The following is a 15,371-nucleotide window of genomic DNA, read 5'->3' as shown; positions in this document are numbered from 1 at the left end:
GTGGGCAGGGAATGTAACAAGGGGGCAGTTCACTCAAAATGCGCCCCACCCCCCACTAAAGTGAACGGAACCGGTGAAGCCACACGAAGCTGCGTTCAGCCCGGCCCTGAGTCATCCCCCTGCCCCCACCTCTGGCAAAATTCGCCAAGGTAGATATGGGACAAGCTTGGACCGATGCCTCAACATCCAAGAAGATTCCCACACCATCAGTCTTCTGTAAATCAGTGTTATCCTCCTGGGGGCACATGCTCGAGGTTCCTTTCCAATGTTGTAGTTCTTTTTTTTTTTTTTTTTTTAAGTTTATTGATTTATTTTGAGTGAGACAGAGACAGCCCAAGGCAGGGGAGGGACAAGGAGAGAGGACAGAGAATCCCAAGCAGGCTCTGAGCTGCCAGCACAGAGACTGACGCGGGGCTCGAACCCACGAACTGTGAGATCATGATCTGAGCCAAGACCAAGAGCCGGACATTTGACTGGCGCCCGCAGTTCTTTTCGAGACTGCGACCTCTTCACAGCTTGGTAGGACATAGCGGCCAGTGTATTCCCTCCACTGGCACACCGTCCCAACTCACCTCTGTTGCAAATGTGCACTCTCGGAGCCCCCTCTCGTTGAACTAGGGGCTTCCTATGTTACATCTACGACCACCGATTCCCATCTCTGACCACGGCCAGCCGGGGAGTGGGTGATCCAGGCCCCCACGCCCCACTTCAGCCCTGCTTTCTCCCACCGCACTTGGGACTGACCTTGCAGACTGTTGTCTTGGGGGGAAGCTGCCTCTGAGACAGAATTCAAGGAACAGAAGTTTATTGACGAGTTCTCTGGTACCTATACCAATGGAAGGATGGAGAAGAAATGAGGATTGTGGGGGGGGGGATGTCTAGCTGTGACAAAGGCCCCCCAAATGGCTTCGGGCAGCCAGATGAGAAGTTCTTCCGTGAAGGACGATCTGGACAGCACATGATGCTACCCACTACAGACCCTTGGCCAAGGTCATCCGTGACATATTTGGCAAGGTAGAGCGACTCATGACCACAGTCAGCACCATTGCTGCTATGCCTGGACACAACGCGTCCACACTCACCCCTGCAGTCACTGGCCAAAGCCATGGGCAAATTCCACCCTGAAATGACCGGGAAGCTCACTGGCATGCTGTTTCGTGTCCCCACCCCCACTGCATCTCATGGATCAGATCTGCAGTCTAGAAAAATCTGTCCAAGGCATTGATATCAAGAAGGAAATGCAGCACATCAGAGGGCATTCTGGGCCCCAGGAAGCACCAGCCCCCACTGCCGCAATCTTAACAGTAACGCCCGCTCCTCCTCCTTTGGGGATGGCATCACCTCCAACACCACTTTGTCCAGCTCATTTCCTGGCACGACAATGAATTTGGCCACAACCACCGCATGGCAGACCTCATGGTCCTCAGGAGCTCCCAGGAGTTAAGAGTCCTGGCCAGTAACCTTGGCAACAACCTTTCCCCTTGGTGGAATCTCTGCCCCAACTCTGTCCCCAACACAGATAACTTCCCATCGTCTATACACCAGGGGTTCTCAACTGGGGGGTGGCTTCGCCCCCACAAGGGACATTTGGCAACGTCTGGGGTTGTCCAGACTGGCTTGGGAGGGGTGTGGGCACTGGCATCCAGCGAGTAGAGGCTGAGTGGTGCTCAACACCCTACAGTGCCCAGGACGTGCCGCTGTCCCTGCCAGAGACTGACCCAGCCCCAAACTTGCTGGGTCCGAGAAACACTCTTCTGGTTCCTCTGGTGCCCACCTCTGGTGCCTGAGGAAGGGGAGGGCCCGGGGCTCCTGTCCTCTTCTGTCCTTGCCCATCGCGCTGCCATGGGGTCCACACCCTGCACGTCGGGGTAGGACTGGGAAGGGGGAGGGGGTGGGGGGTGCTGGGAATGCATGCTTTAGAAGGGAGAGCAGCAATTATCCGTGAGACAACGTGGAACAAGCCAGGGGACGTGGCAGGTGCTCCCTGTTTGCTTGCAAAGGGCCCCTCACATTCACCCTTAGTCGAAACTTGGATGTTTTTGGTTGGGATGGTCCCTTGGGCGCATCTAATCGAACGCTCGTAATTCAGGAACGAGAAAATCGCAGAGCGAACAGGTGGCCTAGAGCGGCCGGCTGGGAGTCGGGGGCCCAGCACTCACCCCGTCCTGCCGGGCCAGCAGCTCTCGAGAGCGGCCCTCGTTACAGGGCGCATCCGACCGAGGCCTCGGCTGCGTGCCACCCTCTGCCCACGGAGCGGACCACCCACTCCACAGCCGGGCCTCCGCACAACTCCTCTGACAAATGGTTTCGAATCGGCAAACACGAGCACATTCCGGGGAAACCAGATGGCTACACGAGTCCATCGTACTTTCCTTCTTTCCTGAACTGGCAACACACAGAACGTGCTTCCAGTTCAAGGACAGGAAACAGCCAGCCTACCCTCCACCTGTGGGCCCTCAGGCGGGCAGATGTGCCACGCCACCTCCTTGGATTTTTGGTTTAAACTGACATGCACCCTGGGGTCTCTCAGCTTGTCTCCGTGGGAGCAGGGATGGAGAGTAAGGGGTCTGCACTTCCGGGAGGGACTCCAAGGTCACCCTGAGAGTAAGCGGCGGGGGGGGGGGGGGGGGGGGGGGGGGGGGGCAGGGGGAGTGCTGGGGTAGCCTAGACTAAGTGGGGAGGAGACTGTGCTCCAACACTCCAGATAACCACAGAAATGCAGTCCTCTTCCTCTTTATAAAATCGGCCCGTGTGGATCGTTCTCAAAACCAGGATTCGTTAAAAGGAGTCACTTCCTGACGTCTTAGCAGCTTGATTAAAAAAAAAACAAAAAAAAACGCAGTTTTGAATCAGGGGGGGGGGAGGGGGTTGGGGTGGGAGGACAGCACACCAGAGTAGAAATCTTTGTACAGATGCTTTTTATTGAGATTTTAGGTAAGCAGTTTATCAACATGGAAAACCAGCCTAGCTGCTCCAAAGTAACCGTGAAAGCCGGTGATCATTAAATGGACTGCACGTGCCTCGCACAGGGCGGGTGGCCGCAGGCGTGGAACAGCATCTCACGTGGGAGAGGACTTGAAACGTGCACTAGTTAGGCGTCTACTGGGGGCGGGCTATAGACTTCCACTGGCACGATCAACGGGAAGAGAGATCACACGGGAATTACATGGTGATTTTATAGGTAACGGTATCTAGATTTACAATAAGGCTGTAGAGCAACGCACAACAGGAAGCGAATTTCTTTCTTTCGGGATGTGACACTTTGCCAAGAATACAGTAAATACGTTACCGTGTTGGTGGCTGCCCAGCAAGGAAGACAGGCAGAGAGAAATGTCGGCATTGAGGAGGGACCCCTTCTCCCAGGGACCGGTCATTCCAGCTCATGTCAACCGGTCTGTCCGCTCGAAAATAAGACCCCTTGCAAATACAACCTCTTGAAAAGTTTTAATCCTAGATGAGGGTGTTCGCCTTTATGATCCCGTTTTCCAAACCATTTGGAAGCAGTGAGGGGGCAGGGGAAAGTCACGTTCAAATGTGCAACTCCTCGGAAGTGGTGTTTTCAAACACAGCTGGCCATTCGTAACGAGTGCCGAGGGCGGACCTTTCCTTCGGTGCTTGGTAAGTCAGGTGCAACAGTCGCATCTCGGGGCGACAGCAAGACAGGTGGCAGGGATTCGGCACAATCGGACCAGGAAATGACGATCTGGGCTGAAGGATGATGGAACAGAAGGGACGTCTCCCTGCCCCGCTCGCTAGGACGAGGCCGTGGCTTTAGAACTGACATCAAAAGGGAATCCCGCCGAACCGTGTTACTGAGACTCGTTTATGATGCAGCCAGTCTAGAAGAAAGCGTGTGGGGTACCTGTCAACGAGCAGGACGGCTTCTGAAGAGGTAGGTGAAAGCAGTATTTCATGGCAAGTTTGCTGTCAGATGTTCTCGAGAAAGCGCAGGCGCTACTCAGCACAGAGCAGCCGATAAGCTTTTGTTGAAAACAGTCCATGGCAGTGGGGACGGCTGTTGGCCCCATGTGGCTGCGCGCGTTATTTCCGCTTTAGCTTACGAGAAACAGAAAGGACTGCCTTTTCTTTAAATAACAAACTATACAAATAAAAAGGAGCAGAAATAAGGAATGCTTCGATGGAAAACAAACGTAAGGATTCAATAAATAATATAAAATGCTTTTGTGCTAAAATAGAACTCTGTTTTTATATATATATATATATATATATTTGTATATGCAGTTTAGCAATCTTTATGTTACCCAGAAAAAGCCAAATCTATCATAATCATTTAAAACATAGAAAAATACAATTTAACAACAGAACTTAAAAAATGGCCAGTGTTTAGCTTACAAACCACATATAATATATACAGCATGGAATGTTAATCAACTGAGACACAAGAAAGAAATTAAATTTCAAGTCCTTTGTAATTACAAGTGCACGGTTAGAAATATTTCTCCATTCCCTACCCTTACATGAAAGACATTTTATAGTAGGACAAAATAAAATATGGGAGCAGAGTTAACACTATTCAGAGATGATTTTGAGATGGTGGTATAAGAGAGTTTCCTCTAACAATGCTGAGTTATTGAAACCTTAAAAGGCAGTTTTTATTCCTGTAGGTTTTTGATGAAATGCATATACTGTTAATCCATTTTCTGGTGTGTGTGTGTGTGTGTGTGTGTGTGTTTAAATAAAGGTAATTTAACATTTGGGGTGCTGCATTTATTGGTCAGTGCTCCCCGGCCACGTCAGTGAGTGTCTGGGCATTGGGCACTTCCAGGGTTGGGGGGGCATCCCTGTCCCTCAGCTGTAAAACAGCAGGTCTATTAGTTTTTGAGAGTGAAAGAAATCTAAAGTCCATTACGACCTGAGGAAATCGTATTATTTTAGAGTTCAACTTTCATTAATTCGACAGGAAAAAACTTATTTGAATGCAGCCTGGGTAAAAAGAAAAAATGCATATTTGTATGAATTCAAGTAATTAATTCAGATCTCTCGGGGCAACTTTTCGTGGGAGGGAAAATCAGGTTAGATCTTTCGGAAAAAACGTTTTCAAATTTAAATTATTAAAAGCTCACTCTACGGATCGTTATTAAGTAATCTCTAACCCAACGTGGGGCTCGAACTTGCAACCCCGAGATCAAGAGTCGCGTGCTCTGCCGACGGAGCCAGCCAGGCACCCAGTATCCAAGCTCCTCCAGGAGTGAGCATGGCTTAAACAGCAAGTCTGGTGCTGTTATTCTGGGAGGCTTCCTGTGGCTTCAATGGATGTGCGACAACGTCTGCAGCTGGCCACATGGCCCTGGGGACAGCCACCCAGACCCTGCGTCTGGCCCTCTGGGGAGCAGCAAGGCATGGCCAAATAGGGTGTTAGCTCTGGGTGCTGTGCAGAGTCCTGATGGAAAGCCAATGGCCTATTTATAAGTTCAGAGGCTCCATAACTGAAAATAAAGTGGCCGTGTCTCACCATAATTACTATTCAACTCCTGTTTCAAGGAGGGAAAGAATCAGCCAGCTTTAACTCGGGCGTTTGCACGGTGCTTGGTGTAAAGGTTGTGAGTTTTGACCTGCAAGGTAACGTCTTCCTTCCTTTGCCCCATTCCTACCACTGCCCTTGTCTGGGGGGGCGGCGCCCAATCCACTCACCCCTCCAGCCCACAGCCCCCCCAGCCACCACCTGCCAGACTCCAGTGAAGCCCCACCTCCTCTCCGGGCACAAACGTGTCAGTCCTTAGGGGTGGAGAGGAGGTCATTCATCATGCGTCTCTGGATGACCCAGAAACCCTTCCCTGAACACTACTGAGAAAAAAACCCACGTGTGATGAAGTCTTACAAGATAAGTCTTATCTTAATGCCAGCGCATTTGAAAGTATGTTTTCTAGATTTGCATCGCGTGAAAGAGGTCCAGCTTTGAGAACCTGGTTTTCTTCCTGACATGAAGTCGATTCCGTCAAAAAGGCAAATGCTGTGATTGAACTGGTGCAACTACAAATGCGAAATGAAATTTTTTAAATCATCAGAGAAAAACCGCTCTTCGATCTTTTCTCGTGTAGGTAAAGCTGTCAATTGGTAAAGGGTGTATTTTTTAATGGCCAGTGAGGGCCTTAACACGATGGTTTCTGATATCCGTGTGGCGCATTTCAAATCACAAATCGAGCTCAGTCTTGCTTCAAACAGATGGTTGCGTGTTGTCGCTGTGGTCTTTCTGGAGCTGGAAGGCTGCTGTCCTCCACGGCTGGCCCTTCTTCCCCACGGATCCTGAAATCGTAATGTCAGTGAACTGGCCAATCATTTCCATTAGCACGGAACCAGCGAATTGCTGTAAGTTTTGCTGAAAACTCCTACTTCCACATGAGACAGAAGGAAAAACCACGACCCTCCAAGGCCATGAAGGAGCGATTGCACCAGTGAGAGTATTTTGGCTTAAAAAAATAACCTTGGACTCACTCAAGTTTTTCATGGATTCCATACATGTTGTATAGCAGCTGGAGGTAAGATCATCTTTGTTTTTAGACGTTGCCCTTTTCATTCCCTTGATTTATGAAATCAAGACATTGTAACTTTATAAAAATATTACCAACTTTATCTTCCTTGGATAATGAGAAAATGTGTGAATTTCGTCCTTTTGAATGGTCCACACGTAGGAAGGGTCAAACGTCTAGGAATGATGTGACACTCTTAAAACCTTCGGAAACAGCCAAGTATGCCAAGACTTCTAAACCAGCAGCTTGGGGCACCTGGGTGGCTCAGTCAGTTGGGCATCTGACTTCGGCTCAGGTCACGATCTCGCGGTTCGTGAGTTCGAGCCCTGCGTTGGGCTCTGTGCTGACAGCTGGGAGCCTGGAGCCTGCTTCCGATTCTCTGTCTCCTTCTCTCTCTGCCCCTCCCCCGCTTGTGCCGTCTCTTTCATGCGCAAAAATAAATAAACATTAAAAAAAATAATAATGAAATAAACCAGCGGCTTTCTTTGGCCATGCAAGGCCATGCAGGCACAAGGCGCTGGCACAGAAGGGTCCCGGAGGTGTCTTCTGTCTGGCAGTGGAGAAACTGGCCCCGTCAGGACGCCTGCGGGGGCAGGTGCAGGTAGGAGACAGGCCAGACAAGACCCCAGCACTGGGAATTAAGGTTGAGGCAAAAGGGCTCTCAGGTGATTTCCCAATTCACGTTTCCCTTCTAAAAGGCAGATGAACCTTCTGTTCTACTCTGGAGCGAAAAAGGTATCTTTCAAACAGCCGCACACTGGCGTGGCTGACGCGCTCGGGTCTGAAAGGGGAGACGCTAAGCCCAGCCCCTCGAGGAGTCTGTGCCCGAGGGCCTTGACTGTCGAGCAGGGACTCGGGGCGCAGCGAACTGTAAGTGCTCAGCGCATGGGAGCCTGCAACGGGGCTGGTGACAGCAGGGGCAGCTGTCGTTAACCACAGTCGGGAAGGCGCTCACCCTTTGCGAGGAACAACTACTTTTCTGTTGCTGGCAGTTTTTTGGGTTTTTTTGTTTTTGTTCTGAAAACAGAATTTGAACGTCAGTCTTCCCTTTTAGACCAGGGGAAGGCATGTAACTAGGGCACCCCTCCTCCTCTACTGGCAAGAGCGGAGTAGAATGGATATGCTCATGTAGACCCCAACTGGTAGCTGAGACGGGTAAGGAACCTCCAGATTTCTTTTCCAAAGCAACTCCTATGAAATGAAACACGTTCTGTAATTATCTTCCAAACTCTCCAAACAGAATTTCATTAAAAAGTACTCACTTTCCCAATGAGCACAGGACCCAGAGATTTGGACCCACTGAAAATATCGAGGGCAGGATGCAGACAGCTGTGATCGGTTGCTGGTACTGTTAGTAGTTAACTTAGAAACATACAACGAGACTGTACTAAGAAGACAGATATGTGGACTTTAAAAAAATTATTGTTATTATTTTTAGTCTGATGACAGAGAGGACTGCACTGGGAAAATCACTGCTTCTTACAGCCCAGCATTTATTTGGGGCGTGAAAAGGACGCAGGGCGCGTGGCGGGAGAGCAAGCCGGGGGTGGGGGGAGATGACAAGATGCCTCTGGGATCAGGGGAAGGGCCTTTCCGCTCCCCTGCTGTGTCGGGCATGGGGCGACCCACCCGGGGGAGCAAAGTACTACTCACTAACGACAGGCCAAGGTGGACAGGAAAGTCAACAGATGCGGTTAGCCCATCTGGACACATTCATTCTTCAGCATCCTTTAGTCAATGGAATTCACTGTAAGTTATGCTACGACATGAAACGGAGCGATTCTTTCCTTCCTGTACACACCCGTTATGGATACGTGTCCTGAGGGCAGGCAGAAGGAACCGGAACGAGCGCGTCCTGGAATCGCTTACTGTCGGAACCCTAGACAGACCCGCCCCCCAGCAGCCGTGTGCACCCAGACATGTGAAAGTGCTATGTGTTTATTTGAAGATGTCTGAGAAACCGCTGTTGCCCCGGAAGCCAAAACCCCACGGCCTCGCCTTCACAGCCCGCCAGGCCTTCCCACGATCCGCTGTGGGATGGATCCGCTGTAGAACGCCCTCAGTGACGTGCGACGGCCACGTCCTCTGAGGGCACACTCCCTCTGTTCCCTGTCGGAGGCAGGCTGGTACCCGTGGTTCCGCACACACGGTGGGGGCCCAAGTGCAGCCTTCTCGGCAAGTATCTTCGGCTTTCAGCCCCGGGCAACGAGAGGTGGGTGTGCCCACGTCCTGCCCTGCGGCCTTGTGGACCAGGCACGGGGGAAAGTGGCACGTGGAACGAGGCAGCGCCCGGGCCATCCGTGCCCGATGCGGCAGAGGGCTGCGCTCCGTCCTGGCAAGCGCAAGATGTGTCTGACGGTCAGACGTACAGATCGAAGGGATGGGCAGGAATCATTCCAAGTTCTGAATTCATAGATACCCAAACCGGGACGCGACGAAGGAAAAGAACTTTCGCTTGTTTCTTCAGTAGTTTCGAGCGTGGACAGATGTGATGCAGAGGGAGGCACTCGGGGGGAGGGGGGTGTGTAGGGGGGGGTTGGCCGGCCCCATGCCGACAGCGGTCAGAGCTCTTACTGGGAGCACTTCAGCGTCCTGGGTCCTCCCGGCCGTGGAGGGGCCCTAGGGACACGGGGACCGAACCTCTGACCCCCCGACTTCTCCAAAAGGCTCCATCTCAAGGGCTGAAAACCCTCGGCACGGGCTTCCTTGCGGCCCTGTCTCCCCAGGACCCTCCTGCCCTGGGTGTCAGAGGCCATTGCTGTTCCTGTGACAGAGGGGAGGCTTGGACAGCTCAACCACGCTGGAGCGGGACTTGTTGAGGAACTTGGGGGCGCGTCTCAACAGCCGCTGGGCCTCCGTAAACGTTTCGGTCAGCTCCTTCTTCCACTGCACAAACTCGGGGTCGCTCTGCACGGAGACACAAAGGGAGAAGTTGCCACGGGCTGGCCCATCCTGCCGACAGCCGGGGTGCCTCTGGCAACGACAGTGACGTGCTACTCTCCGGCCCGCGGCGGCCTGCATCACTGCGGGCCACACGGGCGGCCTCCTCCAGGGCCTCCCGCGGGAAGCAGGGCCAGGCCGGCGAAGCCCCTCGGGCGCTCCTGATCCCCACCCCAAAGCACCGCCGGTGATCGGCTCAGACATGACCTCCGATTTCTGATTTCTAAACTCAAGTCTGTAAAATAATACCTGAGGGGGAGCTCTGACAGATTAACCAGCACCTTCACGCGGGCCCTGTGGCGGTGAAGTTACTCAACACACGGCCTGGGCATCTACTGCTGGTTTCTCTCTCTAAATATGCTCTCGTGCACATCCCCCCCCCCCACACTCACCCGCGCACACCCCACCACCCTCCACACCTGAGACACCCCCCCCACGCCTACACACATACCATACACCCCCACCTCCCACCCGCACCTACGCGTGCACACACACACGTACACACACACACCAGCACCTCAGAGGAATTAAATTTGGGCTACGGTAGAACTTTGGAGCGAGAAGGACGGCATTCCCCCTTAGAGGAGTCTCTTTGGTGTCTTGCATTTGATTAGACATCCAAGCCTCAGCCTCAAAGATGCTGAAAGAGGAGAACCTGGAGACCAGGGGCGCCTGGGTGGCTCAGTCAGTTGAGTGTCTGACTTGGGCTCCAGTCAGGAACTCATGGTTTGTGAGTTCGAGCCCCACACGGGGCTCTGCACTGACAAGGCTGGGCCTCCTCGGGATTCTCTCTCTTTCTTTCCCTCTCTTTCTCCTTCTCTCTCTGCCTTTCCCCTGCTCATCCTCTTTCAAAATAAATAAACTTAAAAAAAAAAGAACTGGGAGACTCGATGACAAATAGACCCCTAGTAAACAGTGGACAGTTTCCAGATAGGGCAATCCAATTACTCCACAGTCTTCCCCTCCTGCCATTTTCTGACTTTCATATCTTTGACGGTAACTGTTAATTTGCTGAGCTCCTGGTACCCCGGGGCTTTCCTGCTAAGTAAGTGATAAAGCATGGATTTAAGCAGAGGTTTCATACCCAGGCAGCCATCTTCACTGGACATATGTATAGCTGCCCAAGCTTGCACCTAAGGGACACGTTTTTAAAAAAAAAAAAAAACCAAAAAACTCACCTCGCATTGCAAGACAAATTGCTTCCCTCCTTTTATCCTCAACAAAATGCATTTCTTGTCTTTAATCTGAGTTTCTTCCACAGACAGAATCTGTTCCATCGTCAGTAAATTTTGCTAGCCATAAAAAAAAAAAATGACAAATTACTTCACACTGTTTCCCAACTTCTTCCATTCAATGGATAAATAATACGGAAAACTATCAGCTCAGAAGAAAAAGTAAACAAAAAAAAATCAGTCTTTTTCTTTCTTTGAGGATATTCTAGAAGCGAGGGGGAATGGCTACAAAGAAACACGCACAAAATTTAAACTACGGCATCTCGGAGGAAACGGCAAAGAAAGGAACACCTCGATAACTCTCACGCAGAATTGATTTCTGAGCGGCCGTGAGTCACACGTACCCTCTCTGTGTCGCACGCCCATCTGAATTCTACCGACCAGGCTGTAAGCAGACAATGAAGCACCGTGTGACTTACGTGAGCAAATGGGGCGGGCTGTTTTTGACACGGCAGCCCAGGGAAGGTCTAGCAATGTTGGCTTATAAGCTAATGATTTTTCGCAAATATCAAAATGATGTAATAAATCCAGGTGACATCCTTAAAAGATGGTCACACCGGGTCTATAAGAGGATGGCCTAAGGTGACTGCTATAGGGTCATGAGTACCTGACCGTTTAATGTTTTTTTGGATAAATACTCCAGGAATCCTAAATGAAAAGCACCATCGTGGAGGCTCACGTTTTATATTACCTGATTTATACCTACGAACCTATCCATCCATATACACCTAGACAGCTCTCAAACAGCACGCTACACATTGACTCTCTTGAAAGCAAGCTAACTTACTAAATCCCATGTGTTTAAAAAAAGGGAAGACTTTTTTTCTTAAAGTTTTCAAATATCCTGAAAAGTGAGACAATTTCCTTTCAGTGTGCGCCACAGAGACTGCCCAGTAGACAGCAGAATTCAGTTGACCCTGGGACAACACGGGTTTGAACCGTGTGGGTCCACTTCCGCGTGGATATGGTTTCTTTTTTTTTTTCCCCAGGAAATACAGGACAGGTCTGTAAATGCATTTTCTCTCATGATTTTCTTAATAACGTTTTGTTTCTTCTCGCTGACTCTATTGTAAGAATACAGCATATAAGACATATAACAGGCACATTTTGTGTTAATCAGCTGTTTACGTCATCGGTAAGCCTTCTGGTCAACAGCAGGCTATTAGTAGTTCTTTGGGGGGAGTCAAAAGTTATATGTGGGTTGTTGACTGTATGAGGGGCCAACAGCCCTGACCCCAACCCCCGTCGTTTAAGGGTTAACTGTAAATACGTCATATGCCCAGAGCCACTCATTATCTGGAAAGATTACGTCGTACTAATATACATGAATTATAGCTTGGGTGCTGAGTTTATAGATTTGTGAAATACATATACTATATGTAACACATATCTATAGTATAAAATTATATAACATAATACATATTATGTAATACCAGCACCTGAGTTATAATTCAGGACCCCCAGAGACTTAGTACTTCATAGCCCAGATGTACTGGCTTTGGAAGACAGCCCCCTGGCACTGGTAATGGTGAGAAGGTCTTGTGCATTTGAACGGGATGTGATGTTCGACAGCAGTCACTCATAATTCAGCAGCCACTTTACCCACAGGGATTTTAAAAAGTCCAACAAACAAGATTAGAGGTCACTCTTTTCTGTACTTCTCACCACTGGACAACTGATGGGCAGTGTGCGGACACATACAACACATCGACTATACGTGAGACCCCCGTCCTGCTTCCTTGGCCCCAGAAGCCGAGCCACTCCCTCCCCGAGAGCAGAAGTGTCCCTTACGCCTGGGCTGCCAGCTCCGGACAAGCCCTCCACTCCTCACACAGTAGGCGCTTAATAAATGCTGCCTGCCTTGCTTAAAGGGACAGTGGGGATCAGAAATTTCCTTCTACCTTGTTCACAAACATGAGCCCTCGAAACGACCCGAGGGTATCTTCCTGCTTACGGAATGGAAGTCACTTAGAATTTTCCAACAAAACGGACACCGGAGGAAGTGTGGCGGGGTGACCTCACCTCTGCGCCCAGCATCCCGGCTCGCTGCATTTGGGCCTGACGAGGGGAGGCCCCGTGAAGGGGAGACTGGGTACAGGCAGACCCACAACTGTTGGGCTGTGTCATGGGCATTGGATCTTCTTCTCTGAGCTCTGGATTTACATGCCTCCGTCTGACTCCAAGGTCCGAGATTCTTTTTTCCCCCCTCTTTTTTGACCTACCTGACTGCTCTCTAGCCCTTCTTCAAACCTGGCTGTTTTGACCTCTCACGTTCTATTTTCAGATGTTACAAAATCCTTCCTTGACTTGAGGGTTAAAAGCTAAAGTCTGAACACCAAAATCTCACGTGGGCAGGTTAAAACAGTTACGCGGAGCTTCGCGGCGTATTCCCTGCGACACGAGAGCCATGTGGCACTCGGGACGCTGGAAGCACGTGCTGGTGACGGCACTTCAGACTCACCCGGGACTCTCCCTCTCCTCTCCATTCAAGTCTGTTTGGAAAGAGGTAAAAATAGCGACGCTGCCACTGAGTCAGGAATGGGTTCCCCAGTTTTAGCATGTAGCCATGCATGATGCAGTCTTTTCCCAGAGCGTAATCTGAGGAATATAAAATAGCCACGAATTAAATGGGCTCCGAAACAGATCGCCCGTGTTATTCTCAGAAACAACAACAACAGAAGAATGACACACTCTTTGGAAAAGTCAAGTTTCTATGAGTGGAAACATGTCCCGTAAACCATTATCTCGGGATCACAAGGACGGGTCTCTTTGGCTCTCTGCTGACGTCGTAAGTGGCTGTTCCTCAATATTCGGATTCGTCTGTGATGTTCCCTGACTGCTCAGAGAGGACAGAGGTTTGTTCCCAAACTATTCTTTCGTTATGCATGACAGCAAGAATGGGAGAGTAGAGAGGAGTTCGATTCGAGTGCTGCCCAAAGTACCTCTGCCTTTACGTGGGCCTGGGGTTCTCCCTTCAATCCTGTGAATAATAATAAGGAACTTACCAAGCAGCCGAGGTAACACGAGGATCAAAACTGCTTACTCCTTAAGGTTGTATTTATGCCTCAAATACATGGTTACGCAGACAGACCAACTCACACTCATGCTGAGTCCTGATCACGCTGTTAGAATGAAATACTGTCTTTCGCTCTTTGGTTAAAGGTTCATTTTAAGTGGCTGGCTTTGACTCTTTAAAGGCTTTCGTGACTGGGCTAAAGTTCACTCTCTCTTTTTCCTATTCCTTCCACAGTTACGAGGGAATGCCTGTTCTGGGCACGCTGGGTGCCACAGGAGACAGGACTCCTGGCCTCAGGGAGCTATGGTCCTCACAGGAGACCCCGAGGATGAACAGATAAGTAATACCCACATAGCGGCGCACGCAGGAGGGAAAAGAACCAAGGAGGGAGGGGACGAGGGGATCGGGTGGGCTCCCTGGAGTTGTCATTTTAATGGAAAATTGTTTGCGCTGCGAAAGTATATCGATGGTGGAAGCCTCGCGGGTCGACTTCAGAGACCTAAGCCTAGACTGTACTGCTCTGTACAGTGACTGGAGATCTTCAACCAAGATCCAGCGATGCCCACATCAATCACTTGTATATGAGGGTAAATTCGCTAATCTGCTAGATGCTCTGATTGCAGCTCTCGCTACAATGAGACATTTGGGCAAGGTCATTCAGGTCCGCTTTGTCTGGGTCCACTCTGTCAAGATCCTAGTGACATCATGGCCCTCCCGGGAGCAAATTACCATGGATGTGACCTGCCGTGTAAAATTTGCTACAGCAGGGGCACCTGGGTGGCTCAGTCGGTTAAGCGTCTGACTTCGGCTCAGGTCAGGATCTCACGGCTGGTGGGTTCGAGCCCCGCATCGGGCTCTGTGCTGACGGCTCGGAGCCTGGAGCCTGTTTCGGATTCTGTATCTCCCTCTCTCTCTCTGCGCCTTCCCAACTCACACTCTGTCTCTCCGTCTCTTAAAATCTATATAAACATTAAAAAAATTTTTTTTTAATTTGCTACAGCAAAGAGTCCAGAGTGATGTCCATGGACACACGTGCTAAGGAGCAGCTTAGAGATGAAGCCTGCCTCCCTGGAGGACGGAGGGGAGCACACTTACGGGGCTCTACTGCTCCCATGGTGTGTACTCAGGTGGCTTTTACGTAAGGAGGGATTCATCCAGGCTCGGGCATGCTTTTCTGGGCAGGTGGTGGATGCTACTGGCAAACTCTCAACGGGACGAATGAGCCTGGATCAAGATGCCCCCCTTCAAGCAACTGAGAACAGAATGGAGTTGGTTCCGGTCATTCCTGTCATATAACGTCAGCCTCAGAGACAGTCTTTGCCCGGAGCTAAAGCAAAATGATGTCATCCCCATCAACCACAACAGATTCAGACATCCAAAATTCATAAAGTCCGCGGAAAAGCAAGAGTGCCCACGTTCGCTGAATTAAGAACGGCTGATTGGTCTGATACTTGGCGTCGTGCGTGCAACTCTGGATATCCCCCATCAGGCACTCAAATATTGTAAATAAAAAGGCACTTTGGTGGGGCGCCGGGGTGGTTCAGTTAAGCGTCCGACTTCGGCTCAGGTCATGATCTCACAGTTCGTGGGTTCGAGCCCCGCGTCGGGCTCTGTGCCGACAGCTCAGAGCCTGGAGTCCGCTTCGGAGTCTGTGTCTCCCTCTCTCTCTCTGCCCCTCCCCTGTTCATGCTCTGT

At 50.5% G+C, this 15,371-nt stretch overlaps 1 protein-coding gene across 2 annotated transcripts in view; it reads right to left on the bottom strand.

Annotated features, from left to right (window-relative positions):
• Positions 1 to 2,903: 2,903 nt before the first annotated feature.
• The window catches only part of GRK3 (G protein-coupled receptor kinase 3), a 131,443-nt gene continuing 118,975 nt past the window's right edge, over positions 2,904 to 15,371 (bottom strand). For both annotated transcript variants that reach the window (XM_049620628.1, XM_049620629.1), the window contains 3 exons: positions 13,122 to 13,258; positions 10,607 to 10,720; positions 2,904 to 9,395 (listed from right to left, as the gene is read on the bottom strand). In XM_049620628.1, the coding sequence (XP_049476585.1) occupies positions 9,234 to 9,395; positions 10,607 to 10,720; positions 13,122 to 13,258 (413 nt within the window). In that variant the 3' untranslated portion in view covers positions 2,904 to 9,233. The remainder of the gene's footprint in view (positions 9,396 to 10,606; positions 10,721 to 13,121; positions 13,259 to 15,371) is intronic.

The sequence above is a fragment of the Panthera uncia genome, assembly GCF_023721935.1.
Source record: "Panthera uncia isolate 11264 chromosome D3 unlocalized genomic scaffold, Puncia_PCG_1.0 HiC_scaffold_8, whole genome shotgun sequence".
In the NCBI taxonomy this organism is placed as follows: domain Eukaryota; kingdom Metazoa; phylum Chordata; class Mammalia; order Carnivora; family Felidae; genus Panthera; species Panthera uncia.
Note: the sequence above shows the minus strand (reverse complement) of the source record. Positions and strands in the feature narration are given on the sequence as shown.